General features: G+C 49.9%; 1 protein-coding gene across 3 annotated transcripts in view; it reads right to left on the reverse strand.

Annotated features, from left to right (window-relative positions):
- LOC140429575 (hippocampus abundant transcript-like protein 1) overlaps nucleotides 1-16,499 on the reverse strand; it is a 123,633-nt gene that overhangs the window by 92,122 nt on the left and 15,012 nt on the right. Inside the window, exon 1 of one of the 3 annotated variants that reach the window (XM_072516760.1) lies at nucleotides 4,427-4,456. The exons of the other annotated variants lie outside the window; for them this stretch is intronic. Coding sequence (XP_072372861.1) covers nucleotides 4,427-4,441 — 15 coding nt within the window. The 5' untranslated portion in view covers nucleotides 4,442-4,456. Of the gene's footprint in view, nucleotides 1-4,426; nucleotides 4,457-16,499 lie in introns of those variants that run through there. 3 annotated transcript variants of the gene reach the window in all.

Raw genomic sequence — 16,499 nt, forward strand, 5'->3', positions numbered from 1 at the left:
ACCAATTTTACAGGCTGGATGCAGAAATTTGGTTAGACTAGAACCAGAGAACGCAGTTGAAACAAGGCAGAGATGAGAATTTTTAAAATTATGCTTTCCCTCCGCTGCTTCCATCCAGGCTTCACCCTCTCCCTTAATCTTAAAAAGAGTGCAATTTAACGGTAAAATTTTGAAGTGTAATTTTGGCCGTGATTGGCAGGGTGTTTCTCGATGGCCACCAGGACAAGATAGAGGCCCATATTTCACAGAATTTATTGCCGAAAATGAGCCCCCCCCCATGAGCTTCTCGACGGCTGATTGGCCAGACTCCTGCCTCAACTTCTCACCACTAACAAGGGTGAGCTCCTTTTAAACGCTCCCTCGCCATTCACTCCAGTCAACAGATAAGCATGGCAGTGCACAGACCTGCTCCTCGGTTTGGGAATGCCGACCTGGCTAGGCTTCTCAACGTCGTCTATGCGAGGGGGATGGAGGATCAGGGGGATGGAGGATCAGGGGGATGGAGGACCAGCACCACGGTCAGCAATATCACTTGGGAGGCAGTGGCAGCAGCCGGCATTATAACAAGGACCACAAACTATCTCCACCGAGCTGCAAGGGCAAGTTACAACCTCTTTCCTGGCATCAGTTCTGCTTGCTACCCCGCAAATTCTCAAACCCCACGACCCCCCCACAAAATCGCTGGCTGACACCTTGCACCCTCCGCACATCCAATCTTCATGTTTGTTCGTCATAACCTCCTGGCATCCACCAGCATAACCCCTTCATGTCCAGGTGTGGTGCCCACACATGCCACCTCCTATAGACCACCCCAAAATCCATCCAGCGCACAGTTCACAAAGCCCTCTGTTTGTTCCCACAGAAGATAATGAGCAGGAAAGAGGCAAGATCCGGAGGCGGGGAGAGAGAATACGAAAGAGAGATGAAGAGCCGGGTTGTCCGGAGAGAGCAGTCACTGACAGCAAGGTTGGCGTGCGGCACATAAATGAGGATCCACCACCCTCTTCATCCAGATGACCAGTCTCGTGAGTTGTTCATGTCAGACAAAATGATCCTTCCCCTCACTGACCACAAGTCCATTTTCCTGATCTATCTATCTACCTATCTCCCTCCCTCCCCCCTCCTCTTACGCCCCCCCTCCTCTTGCGCCCCCCCTCCTCTTGCGCCCCCCCTCCTCTTGCGCCCCCCCTCCTCTTGCGCCCCCCCTCCTCTTGCGCCCCCCCTCCTCCTCCTCTTTCTCCCCTCCCCCCCTCCTCCTCCTCCTCTTTCTCCCCTCCCCCCCTCCTCCTCCTCCTCTTTCTCCCCTCCCCCCCTCCTCCTCCTCCTCTTTCTCCCCTCCCCCCCTCCTCCTCCTCCTCTTTCTCCCCTCCCCCCCTCCTCCTCCTCCTCTTTCTCCCCTCCCCCCCTCCTCCTCCTCCTCTTTCTCCCCTCCCCCCCTCCTCCTCCTCCTCTTTCTCCCCTCCCCCCCTCCTCCTCCTCCTCTTTCTCCCCTCCCCCCCTCCTCCCCCTCCTCCTCCTCCTCTTTCTCCCCTCCCCCCCTCCTCCTCCTCCTCTTTCTCCCCTCCCCCCCTCCTCCTCCTCCTCTTTCTCCCCTCCCCCCTCCTCCTCCTCCTCTTTCTCCCCTCCCCCCCTCCTCCTCCTCCTCTTTCACCCCTCCCCCCCTCCTCCTCCTCCTCCTCTTTCTCCCCTCCCCCCCTCCTCCTCCTCCTCCTCCTCCTCCTCTTTCTCCCCTCCCCTCCTCCTCCTCCTCTTTCTCCCCTCCCCCCCTCCTCCTCCTCCTCCTCTTTCTCCCCTCCCCCCCTCCTCCTCCTCCTCCTCTTTCTCCCCTCCCCCCCTCCTCCTCCTCCTCCTCTTTCTCCCCTCCCCCCTCCTCCTCCTCCTCCTCTTTCTCCCCTCCCCCCCTCCTCCTCCTCCTCCTCTTTCTCCCCTCCCCCCTCCTCCTCCTCCTCCTCTTTCTCCCCTCCCCCCCTCCTCCTCCTCCTCCTCTTTCTCCCCTCCCCCCCTCCTCCTCCTCCTCTTTCTCCCCTCCCCCCCTCCTCCTCCTCCTCCTCTTTCTCCCCTCCCCCCTCCTCCTCCTCTTTCTCCCCTCCCCCCCTCCTCCTCCTCCTCCTCTTTCTCCCCTCCCCCCTCCTCCTCCTCCTCCTCTTTCTCCCCTCCCCCCCCTCCTCCTCCTCCTCCTCCCCTCCCCCCCTCCTCCTCCTCCTCTTTCTCCCCTCCCCCCCTCCTCCTCCTCCTCCTCTTTCTCCCCTCCCCCCCTCCTCCTCCTCCTCTTTCTCCCCTCCCCCCTCCTCCTCCTCCTCCTCTTTCTCCCCTCCCCCCCTCCTCCTCCTCCTCCTCTCTTCTCCCCTCCCCCCCTCCTCCTCCTCCTCCTCCTCCTCTTTCTCCCCTCCCCCCCTCCTCCTCCTCCTCCTCTTTCTCCCCTCCCCCCCTCCTCCTCCTCCTCCTCCTCTTTCTCCCCTCCCCCCCTCCTCCTCCTCTTTCTCCCCTCCCCCCTCCTCCTCCTCCTCCTCTTTCTCCCCTCCCCCCTCCTCCTCCTCCTCCTCTTTCTCCCCTCCCCCCCTCCTCCTCCTCCTCCTCTTTCTCCCCTCCCCCCTCCTCCTCCTCCTCTTTCTCCCCTCCCCCCCTCCTCCTCCTCCTCCTCTTTCTCCCCTCCCCCCCTCCTCCTCCTCCTCCTCTTTCTCCCCTCCCCCCTCCTCCTCCTCCTCCTCTTTCTCCCCTCCCCCCCTCCTCCTCCTCCTCCTCTTTCTCCCCTCCCCCTCCTCCTCCTCCTCCTCTTTCTCCCCTCCCCCCCTCCTCCTCCTCCTCCTCTTTCTCCCCTCCCCCCCTCCTCCTCCTCCTCCTCCTCCTCCTCCTCTTTCTCCCCTCCCCCCTCCTCCTCCTCCTCCTCTTTCTCCCCTCCCCCCCTCCTCCTCCTCCTCCTCTTTCTCCCCTCCCCCCTCCTCCTCCTCCTCCTCTTTCTCCCCTCCCCCCCTCCTCCTCCTCCTCTTCTTTCTCCCCTCCCCCCCTCCTCCTCCTCCTCCTCTTTCTCCCCTCCTCCTCCTCCTCTTTCTCCCCTCCCCCCCTCCTCCTCCTCCTCTTTCTCCCCTCCCCCCCTCCTCCTCCTCCTCCTCCTCTTTCTCCCCTCCCCCCCTCCTCCTCCTCCTCCTCTTTCTCCCCTCCCCCCCTCCTCCTCCTCCTCCTCTTTCTCCCCTCCCCCCCTCCTCCTCCTCCTCTTCTTTCTCCCCTCCCCCCCCTCCTCCTCCTCTTTCTCCCCTCCCCCCTCCTCCTCCTCCTCTTTCTCCCCTCCCCCCCTCCTCCTCCTCCTCCTCCTCTTTCTCCCCTCCCCCCCTCCTCCTCCTCCTCCTCCTCTTTCTCCCCTCCCCCCCTCCTCCTCCTCCTCCTCTTTCTCCCCTCCCCCCTCCTCCTCCTCCTCCTCTTTCTCCCCTCCCCCCCCTCCTCCTCCTCCTCCTCTTTCTCCCCTCCCCCCCTCCTCCTCCTCTTTCTCCCCTCCCCCCTCCTCCTCCTCCTCCTCTTTCTCCCCTCCCCCCTCCTCCTCCTCCTCCTCTTTCTCCCCTCCCCCCCTCCTCCTCCTCCTCCTCTTTCTCCCCTCCCCCCTCCTCCTCCTCCTCCTCTTTCTCCCCTCCCCCCTCCTCCTCCTCCTCCTCTTTCTCCCCTCCCCCCCTCCTCCTCCTCTTTCTCCCCTCCCCCCCTCCTCCTCCTCCTCCCCTCCCCCCTCCTCCTCCTCCTCCCCTCCCCCCCTCCTCCTCCTCCTCCTCTTTCTCCCCTCCCCCCCTCCTCCTCCTCCTCCTCCCCTCCCCCCCTCCTCCTCCTCCTCTTTCTCCCCTCCCCCCCTCCTCCTCCTCCTCCTCTTTCTCCCCTCCCCCCCTCCTCCTCCTCCTCCTCTTTCTCCCCTCCCCCCCTCCTCCTCCTCTTTCTCCCCTCCCCCCCTCCTCCTCCTCCTCCTCTTTCTCCCCTCCCCCCTCCTCCTCCTCCTCTTTCTCCCCTCCCCCTCCTCCTCCTCCTCCTCTTTCTCCCCTCCCCCCCTCCTCCTCCTCCTCTTTCTCCCCTCCCCCTCCTCCTCCTCCTCCTCTTTCTCCCCTCCCCCCCTCCTCCTCCTCCTCCTCTTTCTCCCCTCCCCCCCTCCTCCTCCTCCTCCTCTTTCTCCCCTCCCCCCCTCCTCCTCCTCCTCTTTCTCCCCTCCCCCCTCCTCCTCCTCCTCCTCTTTCTCCCCTCCCCCCTCCTCCTCCTCCTCCTCTTTCTCCCCTCCCCCCTCCTCCTCCTCCTCCTCTTTCTCCCCCCCCTCCTCCTCTTTCTCCCCCCCCTCCTCCTCCTCTTTCTCCCCCCCTCCTCCTTTATTCCCTCCCTGCCAAAGAAACCTCAGAATTCCAAGATCACCATTGAAGCATCACAGCTGTCACCCCCATTGTCCACCAGCACAGATACACACCTCAGTGGACGACATTAGTGGACAGGCTTCTTGGGCACAATCTAGTTAGCGCCAAGTTGCTTATGGACATCAGGTGGAGGCAGGAACTTCCAAGGGAGGCAGTGGAGTAGTGGTTTTGTCGATGGACTAGGAATCGAGGGACCCAGTTTGAATCCCACCACGGCAGGTGGTGGAATTTAAACTCAATAAAATTATCTGTAAATAAAAGTAGAATGATGACCATGAAACCATTGTAGATTGTAGTAAAAACCTATCTGGTTCATTAACATCCTTTAGGGAAGGAATCTGCCATTCTTACCTGGTCTGGCTGACATGTGATTCCAGACCTACAACAATGTGGTTGACATGCAAAGGCCCTCTGAAATGGCCTAGCAAGCCACTCTTGTATGCAATCACTGCAAAAACACAAAAAAGGAACGAACTGGCATCGAACCGGACACTGGAAATGACAACGGCAAACAGCCGTGTTGACCTTGCAAAGTCAGCCTTACTAACACCTGGGGGCTTGTGCCAAAGTTGCTGTCTCACAGGCTAATCAAACAACAGCCTAACAATCATACTTTACAGAATCCCAGACACCACTATCACCGTTCCTGGGTGTGTCTTGTCTCACCAGAGGTGACAGCACAGTGGTATACAGTCAGGAGGGAGTTGCCTTGGGAGGTCTCAACATCGACTCTGGATCCCATGAAGTCTCATGGTTTCAGTTAAACATGGGCAAGGAAACCTCCCGCTGATAGGGCAGCACGGTAGCATAGTGGTTAGCACAATTGCTTCACAGTTCCACGGTCCCAGGTTCGTTTCCCGGCTTGGGTCACTGTCTGTGCAGAATCTGCACATTCTCCCAGTGCGTGCATGGGTTTCCTCCGGGTGCTCCGGTTTCCTCCCACAGCCCAAAGATGTGCAGGTTAGGTGGATTGGCCATGCCAAATTGCCCTTAGTGTCCAAAATTGCCCTTAGTGTTGGGTGGAGTTACTGGGTTATGGGGATAGGGTGGAGGTGTGGGCTTGGGTAGGGTACTCTTTCCAAGAGCCGGTGCAGACTCGATGAGCCGAATGGCCTCCTTCTGCACTGTAAATTCTATTATTCTATGAAAATGATTACCACGTACTGGCCACCATCAGCTGATGAATCAGTACTCCTCCATGTTGAACATCACTTGGAGGAAGCACTAAAGGTGGCAAGGGCACAGAGTATATTCTGGGTGGGGGACTTCAATGTCCATCACAAAAGGTGGCTCGGTAGTACCACCAGAGGCTGAGCTGCTAGACTGGGACTGCAGCACGTGGTGAGGAAACCAACAAGAGGGAAAAACATACTTGACCTCATCCCCACCAACCTGCCTGTTGCAGATGCACCAGTTCCTGACAGAATTGGTAGGAGTGACCATCGCACAGTCCTTGTGGAGACAGAGTCCTGTCGTCAGATTGTGGAGACCCTCCTTCATGTTCTGCGGCACTATCATGCTAGATGAGATAGATTCAGAACAGATCTAGCAACTAAGACTGGGCATCCATGAGGCGCTGTGCGCCATCATCAGCAGCAGAATTGTACTCGACCACAATCTGCAACCTCATGACCCAGCTTATCATCCAATCTACTATTACCACCAAGCCAAGGGATCAACCCTAGTTCAATGAAGAGTGCAGGAAACCATGCCCGGAACAACACCAGACATACCCAAAAATGAGGTGTCAACCTGGTTAAGGTGCCAGAGTCCCAGATGACCATTGGCTGCTTTCCCTTTGAGGGGAGAGAGCTAGTGGTGATTTAATTGGAGGTTCACCACACCTCAGGCGAGGGGCAAGATTGAGAAGGCGTGCCTTCATTAATAACCTCCACAAATATATATTTTCCTCAATGATGGAGGAGCCCAGCACATCTGTGCATTTGCAACAATTTTCAGCCAGAAGTGCCAAATGGATGAGCCATCTTGGTCTCCTCTGGAGGTCCCAGCATCACAGATGCCAGTCCTCAGCCAACACAATTCACTCCACGTGATATCAGGAAACAGCTGAATGCACTAGTTACTGCAAAGGAAATGGATCCTGACAATATTCTGCAATACTACTGAAGATTTATGCTCCAAAACGTGCAGCACCCCTAGTCAAGCTTTTCCAGTGCAGCTATGACACTGGCATCTACCCAGCAATGTGGAAAATTTCCCAGGTGCCTGTACACAGAAACAGGACAAATCCAATCCAGCCAATTATTGCCCCATCAGTCTACTCCCCCATCATCAGCAAGTGATGGAATGAGTCATCAACAGTACTATCAAGTGGCACTTACTCAGCAATAACCTGCTCACAGACATCCAGTTTGGGTTCCACCAGGGTCGCACAGCTCCTGACCTCATTACAGCCTTAGTTCAAACATGGACAAAAGAATGCCAACGGTGAGGTGAGAGAGACTTCTCTTGACATCAAGGCAGCATTTGACAAGAAGCCCTAGAAAACTGGGAGTCAACAGGAATCATGGGGAAAGCTCTCCGCTGGTTAAGAGTTATACCTGGCACAAAGGAAGTTGGTTGTGGTGGTTGGAGGTCAACCATTTTAGCTTCACAACATCATTGCAGGAATTCCTCAGGGTCGTGTCCTAGGTCCAGCAACCTTCAGCTGTTTCATCAGTGACCTCCCTTCCATCATAAGGTCAGAAGTGGGGATAGCATTCAAGACTCCTCAGATACTGAAGCAGTACATGTCCAAATGCAGAAAGACCTGGACCCTCAAAGCCTGTCCACCATTTACAAGGCACAAGTCAGGAGTGTAATAGAATACTCTTCACTTGCCTGGATGAGTGCAGTTCCATCAACATTCAAGAAGCTTGACACCATCCAGGACAAAGCAGTCCACTCAATTGCTACCCCTTCCAGAAACAATTCAATCCCTCCACAACCGATGAACAATGGCAGCCGTATGTACCATCTACAAGATGCACTGCAGTAACTTGCCAAGATTTCTTAAGCAACACATTTTAAACCCACGACCACTAGCACCTGGGTGGGAACCCCACCACCTGGAGGTTCCCCTCCAAGTCACGCAGCATCCCAACTTGGAAATATATTGCCAGTCCTTCACTATCACTGATCAAAATCCTGGAACTCTCTCCCTAACAGCATGGTGGGTGTATCTACACCTCAGGGACTGCAGTGGTTCAAGAAGGCAACTCACCACCACCACCACCACCTTCTGAAGTGCAACTAGGGATGGGCAACAACTGCTGGCCTAACCAGCGACACCCACATCCTTTAAAGGATTTTTTTTAAAGTCAGCAATCGGAGGTCTGCTGGATCCCAGGACTCAGCTGAGACCCAATCAGATGCAAACCTCTGCACAAAGTGATGATAGGACACAGCCGTGAGATTTAGATGGGGAAGTCAGTGACATTCCAGCAAGTGCACAGCTGATTGGAGGAGCCCCAAATGTTACAGGCATAGGAGATGCCTATAGTGCATGGCACCGAGGCCAACACTGCTAGGGTTGCGACCACAGTGGAAAGCCTTCAGCGCAAGGTCAGCGTCTTGTGGTGTCCAAGGAATGGCTCAGTTTGTAATAACCATAGCGGAGGATCATGTCCCATCCACAGGTGGACATTGCTTGGTGCTGTACAGCCTGGCCTGGTCACGGAGGAGCATCACTGAAGGTGTCAGCACCATGGTGCAGACAATGGGGAACTGCCAGGACTGGCAGAACAGCTGACTCAGAGCCTCTGGAGTTCACTCTAGCTTCCCCTCCATCCCATGGAGATCCACAGGGCCCTACAGGCACAATCAGCGAGGAAGAAGCAATGGAGGCCAACCCAGACCTGCCACCAAGCAGACAACAAGTCTCCCAAAGGCTTTTAGACAAAGCCCGAGGTCTAGCCACTGATTTCCAGATTTATTTCAAATAATGTCACCCAAACTGTAGTCATTTCTCACAAACCTTAGCACTATCACAGATATCTTTCTGGCTTTGCATGATCCAATGTCTTTTCAACGCTGCCTTTACTGAACAGTGAACTGATGTGCTTCCTAGTTCTCTGTTCTGTTAATTCCAGACTTCTTGGAAACCTCTCTTCATTTCTCTAGTTTCCTTAACTAGCTAGACTTTAGGTTCCAGCATTGGTTTTCTTATCCATTACTCCACAGCATGGCTTTTCTTCTAGCAAGGCTGAGAGAGATGTCCCCCTCTTTCGCCTTTTAAAACCAACTGCTTCTAACAGAGCTGTGAGAGCTGCCTTCTCGTTCACTACCTATTTCCAACTGCAATCAAATTTAGCTAACTAAACTTAAAAACTTCTCCACAGTGGGTGGTGTCGCATTAAGAGCGAGCGGGAGCAGCTGAGTTTTCTCAAGCTCTGGCTCTACGCACATTTTAATTCTTTTTTTCTCCTGATGCACATTCCATAATTACTTGCTTTTGGGGTATATGGCTTGTACTATGTCCCTGGAGGATTGCAGCTAGATTTTGGAAATGAATGGCCAAGTCAAAAAAAATCTTGTTTGATTGAGACAGGTGGAGGTGGCTGGGATTGGGCGCAGCTTGCAGTGGGAGTTTTCTTAGTGAGTGGCCTGCACCTCGGCAGTGCTGTCATCAGAGAGATTATGGCTGTCATTGCGAATGATGTTGTGGCCAATGTCAACTCCATGGCACATGTTGTAGGTCCTCATTTTGGATGAACTGCAAAATATCCTTTAGCGAGTGGTGGAAGTGGAGAAGACAATCCTGTTACTCAACAGAGCAATCTTTCTGATGGGGGTTTGCCTACGGTCCTTGAAAATCCTTTTGCATGGTATGCCATTTATCCTGACTGCCTCGGGGAGTAGTTAAGGCGGCAAAAGGCATTTTGGCCTTTATTGCAAAGGGGTTGGAGTTTAAAAATAGGGACATTTTCTTATAATTGTACAGAGCATTGGGGAGGCCTCACCTGGAATATTGGTTTTGGTCCCCCTACCTAGAAAAGGATATTGTAACATTGGAGGCAGTCCAAAGGAGGATCATCAGGCTAATTCCTGGGATGAGATTGTTGTCCCATCAAGAGAGACTGAATAGTCTGGGTCTGTATTCCTTGGAGTTTATAAGCGAGTGGCAACCTTACTCAAATAGAAGATCCTGAGGAGGGCTTGACAGGGTAGATGGTCAGATTTCAGTAGTGGGAGTCTCAAACAAGGGCCGGTCATTTGAAACTGAGGTGCATAGACGTTTCTTCTCACAGAGGGTGGTGAATCTCTGGAAGTCTCTGCCCCAGAATGTGGTGGAGGTTGGATGATTAGAAGTATTTGAAGTGGAGGTGGATAAATATTTGATACACCGAGGAATAGAGGGCTATGGGGCACAGAAAAGGAGTTGAGGCTGACATAGATCAGCCATGATTGTAATAAATGGTGGAGCAGTCTTGGCCTATTCCTACTTCCATTTCTTGTGCTCTTACCGACAAGGAGTAGCTCAATCACACTGACTACAGCTGTTCAGAAAGAGAAGAATGAGCAATAAATGCTGGCTTGCCAGTGGCCGCCATATCTGCAGATGAATAAAATAAACCGTTCTAAAGACCTTCCATTTCTATTTATGGTTTACAACTAATAGGCATGCACATTTCTGAAAATTTCAATTTCTGGGGATTTAAACCAGTGTGTTATTCCTTCAAAGTAAATATTGGATTTGTTTGGAGGAGGAAAGCATAATATGCTAATGTCTAATGTGATCTTCAACTTGATTCTTAATTAGATTTAATGCCTCAAAAGGTCAATCATGTTAACACAGCATCGCACGTTTGCTAGTTAACAAGAACATTTAGTGACTTCTTTTGGTTATTAGCTTTTCAAGTACGTATTTATATAGTGACTTTAATGTAGCAAAATATTAACTAGCAGGAAAAATGTTGCCAAAAAAAATCTCAGTTATAGTCCAAACGATTATAGTAAACTAGTTTCATTTTATTTTACAGATATAGTTTTACAATCATGATTCAAACATTTCTGACAAAATACATGTGCACTATTGTCATTTCTACAGCAATTTATTTTGAAGTTTTGAATTGACTGCCATGACTCATTAAGCAAACACAATCCCTCTAGCCATGCATACTCCAATTACTCAGTTTAAGTTTCTTCGAGCCAAAATCAGATTGCCTCTTTTTGTTCAGCATAGTTCCTGAAATTAAACCTTTGAAAAGTTTCACTTCTTCAAAACTTATGGTAAATGGTTGAATAATTGAACAGTGGGACATAGAATCCCTCAAGTTCCAGTACACACGAACAACCTCAATCAACAACTCCAACCATACAACTTCCCCCATTGACCAAAAGACTAACATGCACTTTGACGGTTACTACCTACAGAATAATGCCAATTCCAAACTTGTCCCTCCCTGTACAGACTTGTAGAAATACGTGAACATTTTTGCCTAATATCTGTATTGAACTGTGCAATTCCAGTTTTGCATCAAAGCATCTCACCAGGCACCTTCCTTTTTAAAAACAGGAAATGTGATCATAAAGTTGATTCTGTCAATGAACATGTGGCTCCAATAAAACAAGCTCCTGGTCTGCAATTGGCTCTGCAGCAACTCTAGCATCCATGACAGCACAGGCTACCCCAATGCAAGTAACATCTGACAGAAGAACAAATCTGGCACGGCAATTAGCTGTGCAGGAGCTATTCCAGGAATTAGAGTCAAACCAAAAAACACCTTTCAAGAAAGATAACTGCCATAATCAGGCAGGTCTACTTTATAATTGTGTGTTTAATTATTCTGACTATATTTCCTCAAATGTAAAGAATGTTATGCTAATATAACTGCTTGCTCAAGACTGTACTTACAGAAGATGCAGAACAGAAGCATAGCATGTATCAATCAAGACATGCATGGTTGCTTGCAGAATAGGAAAATATAGCAGAAAAAAAGCCCTGGAGCTCCTAAATCCAATACCAATCACCCACTGCCTTAAGTGTCAATCTAACTTTTCCAAATTTGTCACCTCTTTAGAGAGTTCACTTCACACATGTGTGCACATTCTTTCTTCCAAACTAGATTCTGTGACCTTCCTTCAGAAATTAGAGTTTTCACTGCTGATTGCACATTTCTTCACTACCATTCACAACCAATTACGCCTGCATGTAGCAAGATCTGAACAACATTCATGTTTGGGATAGTAAGTAACGTTCATGCCACACAAGTAGCAGATCATCTCCATGAAGAATGAATCTAGCCACCTGGAAAATCCTGAAATGGCCTAACAGCATTGTGGATGAAGCTACACCACATGGATTTGTAGTTTAAGAAGTCAGCTCACCACCATCTGATCAAGGAGAATTAAAAATGATCAATAAATGTTGGTCTTGTCAATGACACTCATTCCAAACAAATCCCTCAGTTCCAGATTGTGTGACCATCTGGAACATAGATGGCTTCAATTTACCTCAAGAGCCTTAAATAACTGAATAAACCTGGGCCTTTTCTTCCCCAAAAAAAGGGGGGGGGGGGTTGTGACACAGTGATATCGTCAGTGGATGAGTAATCTAGAGACCAAATAGGGACCCAGGTTGGAATCCCACTACAGCAGATGAAATCTGAATTCAATTAAAAATTTGGAATCAAGGTCTCATGATGACCATGAAACCATTGTCAATTGTCGTAAAAACACATCTGGCTCACTAATATCCTTTAGGGAAGAGAACCAGATGTCCTCACCTGGTCTGGTCTACATGCAACTCCAGATGCATTGCAATGTGATTGAATCTTAAATTCCCTCTGAAATGGTCTAGCAAGCCAATCAGTTGAAGGGCAATTAGAGATGGGCAATAAATGCTGGTCCAGCCCCTGACAGCACTAATGAATCACCCATGAAAGAATTTTTAAAATTCCCAAATCTTGTATTGGTCCTTCTCGCTAAGGCATGCCAATGTCAGGATATTTTTGCACAGTATGCCAACGAAAACTGCACAAAATACTTTACACAAACTCATTAGCACCTTCTGGGATATGTGCTCCACCCTTTTGGCTATACATGCTTAAATACAATTAACCTTCCTTGCAAAAAGGGCTGCTTTCAGTTAACAGTTCATCAATCGCTCCAGATTCCTCCCCATGTTGTGTGCAGCCGAGAACCATATAGTTTATATCCCCACAGTTCTTACCTTGAATTTGTCTACATAAAATATCATTCATCCGTTCAACTTTGCTTTCTATCCAGATTTCTTATTGTTTGCCTAGAGTTCTTTCAAACAATATGCATTGTATGTTACAAAACTTACAATGTTGTCTAACACATTATACGGGGTGAAACGCTCACCTTGTAGTAGCATTTTAAACTGAATTCCATGATATTTAGAACTCGGTATTTCTACTAACAATATAGGGCTAAAATGGAAACCATCTCTCGGCCAAGTCTTACTTTATTCAAGCAAAAGTTTTGCTTTATTCAGGCAAAAGCTAAATTTTGACTTTATTCAAGTGCCAGAAAGTCACACAAGAACAATACTGAAACTATTAAAAGTTGCCATCATCCCAGATGACCATAATTTGCTTTCCCCTTTGAAAATCTACAAACAACTATCAGTTTGAAATGTCGAATTGCACAGCAACTGCAGGAAAACAGAAAAAAAAAAACTTTAAATGTTCAGTAACATTGAGGTAAATCTGTAGCTCATCATCCTGAGGTCTGAACTTTTCCTGAAGTATTCCATCACTTGTTTGCAGCTTAATTTGCATGCTTTCCTTCTGTTAATTACATCCAGAACTGGGTGTTATAGCAAGTCACCTTTCTTTGGTTGACATAATGTCTTATATTAAATTCAGGATGCCATCTTTAGCAATATAAATAATTATTTTCTCAGGAATATTAATTTTTTTTTAAAAAATACCTATACTACAAAACCCAATTACTTGATCAGTTTAGCAAAACCAGGCAATATAATTGAATAAATAAATAATAGCATTCTTTCCTGCATAGCCATTACAACACCATTACCCAAGACTCTCACTAACCAATACTAAAAATTTTCCATTTCGTGAAACAAAATTCAATGATTTATAAAATGTTATTAGTTGCAAATAATTGAGTGGTGCATATCAAAATGATCCATTTGTTTTTAGATCTGTTGCCTCTATGCATTAATTACTTTACATAACTCATCAGGTTAGTTAAATTGGCCACTAACTTCCAGTTTATAAATAATGAAGATTTGTGTTACACTCGGAGTTCTGCATCAACCATGTACTGAGTGTAATTATAATACCCAACCAGTACTAGAAAATAACCTGGTTTTATATAGCACCTTTCATGACCTTAGCATGTCTCAATTAAGTACTTGGGGGCAGTTGTGATGTTGGAAACAGGGGAAACCAATGCACAAGCGGCCAGGTCCCACAAATAGCAATGAGATAGTGCTTCCTTCATTCCTTGTAAAGCACTTCAAGAGATCTGGTGGTCATGAAAAGTGCTATATAAATGCAAGCCTTTATTTGTAGTGACGAAGACTTTGTGGTGATAATGATGACAAAGCTGATGGTGTTCACTGTCATTACGCCACATAAATACATCTTCGGGAATCAACAAACACATGGCATAATGCAGAAATCCTCAGCTGCTGGCAGCGATTTTATGTTCGAGGAGGGTGTGCCACTACGGTCCCCCAATGTGAAATCCTGAAGCAAGTAAGTGAACAGGCATAATCTTCCACTTTTACACAGTCAGTCTTTCCATAAAACCCATTGAAAAAGGCTTGTTGAATGAGATGCAACTGGGTTTTTAAAAACAGCATACCTAGTTCATAATTGTTAAACATCTTGACTATTCCTGTAAAGCTATGAAGCTTCCGGTGGTGGCTATGAAGGAATAAGTCGCACATTTGGTGGCTCCCGCTCGGGTCGGACTTTTGGACCTTTTCCCCCGATTTTCTACTGGACTTGAACTGTAAAACTGAAGACAGAGGCAATTGTGTACTGAATTCCCACATCTGTGCATGGAGAGATGGACTGGTAGTGCTCGTAAAGGCAGAAACAGAAAGACAGAGAATGCTTGGGCTGAAGCTGCAGCGGGAGACAGCATGGCAGAGGACCGGACCTCTGGTTTGTCGACCCAGCGGTCAACGGAGCAGCTCATGCAAGTTATTCAGGAAGGCTTTGCTAAGCAGAAAAGGGGCTGCTTCGACCCGATAAAAGATTTTGGTGTTTTTCTGTCGGGCAATTGTGTGGGGATTGTTTGATGTTGGAGTATGTTTGTATGAGTGGGGTGAACAATAGGTGGGAGACTATCCGGCGCCAGGGTTGAGAGCCACCAAGCTAGCTGGGCGGGCTAGCTCAAGAAGCGCAGTGGGGGGGGGGGGGGGGGGGGTGCACATGTTTGGTTTATTAAAGTGGTTGGGTTACAGAGTGTTGTTACTGGGGGGATGGGGGGGAGAGAATGTTCTGCTGACGAGGGAGGGACTTGGGCCAAGGGACAGAGAGGAGGTTGAGGGCAGGGTCTGCCTGGGAGCAGGCTGGTGGAGGCAAGTAGCATGGGCTGGAGGCGGGCCCAAAAAAGGGGGTGGCTGATCGGCGAAGGGGGTTGGGGAACAATGAGCCCCCCCAACTAGGCTCATCACCTGGAATGTTCAAGGGTTAAATGGGCCGGTCAAGAGGGCATGTGTGTTCACGCATCTTAGGGGACTGAAGGCGGACGTGGTAATGCTGCAGGAGACGCACCTTAGAATAACTCACCTGATTTGATTGAGGAAAGGCTGAGTCAGTCAGGTCTTTCATTTGAGACTGGATACAAAGACGAGAGGCGTCGCGATCCTGATCAATAAGCGGGTGGTGTTTGAGGCGGGTAGAATAGTTTTGGATGTGGGAGGTCGGTACATTATGGTCAGTGGGAAACTGGAGGGGGTGCAGGTGGTAATAGTAAATGTGTATGTGCCAAATTGGGATGATGTGGAGTTCATAAAGAGGATGCTGGGGAAGATACCGGACCTGGACTCGCACAGGTTGGTCATGGGAGGGGACTTCAACATAGTTATTGACCCTGGCTTGGACAAGCCACGGTCAAGCTCGAAAACAGGCAGGGTGCCAGCAATGGCAAAGGAACTAAACTAAAAGGGTTCATGGAGTGATGGGGGGGGGGGGGGGGGGGGGGGGGGGGGGAGAGATGCATGGAGATTTGGGCAGCCAAGGGTGAAGGAGTTCTCCCTCTATTCACACGTGCATAAAGTGTACTCCTGGATCAATGTCTTCATTTTTTGAGCAGGGCCTTACTGGCTGGGATGGTGGACACGGGGTTCTCGGCGATCACAATCTCAGACCATGCTCCGCACTGGGTTGACCTGCAGGTTAGCAAAAACAGTAACCAGTGCCCACACTGGAGGTTAGATGTGGAACTTTTGGCTGACGAAGGGGTGTGCGAGCAGCTGAGGAAATGTATTCAGAACTACCTGCAGGTCAAGACACGGGGGAAATTTCAGCAGCGATGGTCTGGGAAGCACTGAAGGCGATGGTCAGAGGGGAGCGGATCTCGATACGGGCCCATAGGGAGAAGGTGGACAGGGCAGAGACGGACCGACTGGTTAAGGAGATACTACAGATCAATAGGAGGCCGGCGGAGGCTACAGGCGGAGTTTGGCTTGTTAACCACAGGGAGGGCGGTGGAGCAGCTGAGAAAGGCGAGGGGGGCGATCTATGAGTATGGAGAGCAGGCCAGCAGAATGCTTGCACAGCAGCTCAGAAAGAGGGAGGCAGCCAGGGAGATAGGGAAAGTAAATGACGGAAATGGGAACGTGGTTGGAGATTCAGCAGGGGTGAATAAGGCGTTTAGCGATTTCTGTAGAACGCTGTATAGGTCGGAACCCCCTACGGGGCCGGAGGGGATGAGGCACTTCTTGGGGGGACTGAATCTCCCCAAAAGGTGGACGGGGAGCTGGTAGAAGGGCTGGGGGCCCTATCGGGTTGGCAGAGATAGTGGAGGGTCTGAAGGCCATGCAGGCAGGTAAAGCCCCGGGGCCGGACGGGTATCCAGTGGAGTTCTATAAAAAGTTCTCTGGGAATTTAGGGCCGTTGTTGATGAGGATGTTCAATGAGGCAAGGGAAAGAAGGGTGCTTCCCCCGATGTGACAGG

Source organism: Scyliorhinus torazame, chromosome 9 (genome assembly GCF_047496885.1).
Source record: "Scyliorhinus torazame isolate Kashiwa2021f chromosome 9, sScyTor2.1, whole genome shotgun sequence".
Classification (NCBI taxonomy): Eukaryota; Metazoa; Chordata; class Chondrichthyes; order Carcharhiniformes; family Scyliorhinidae; genus Scyliorhinus; species Scyliorhinus torazame.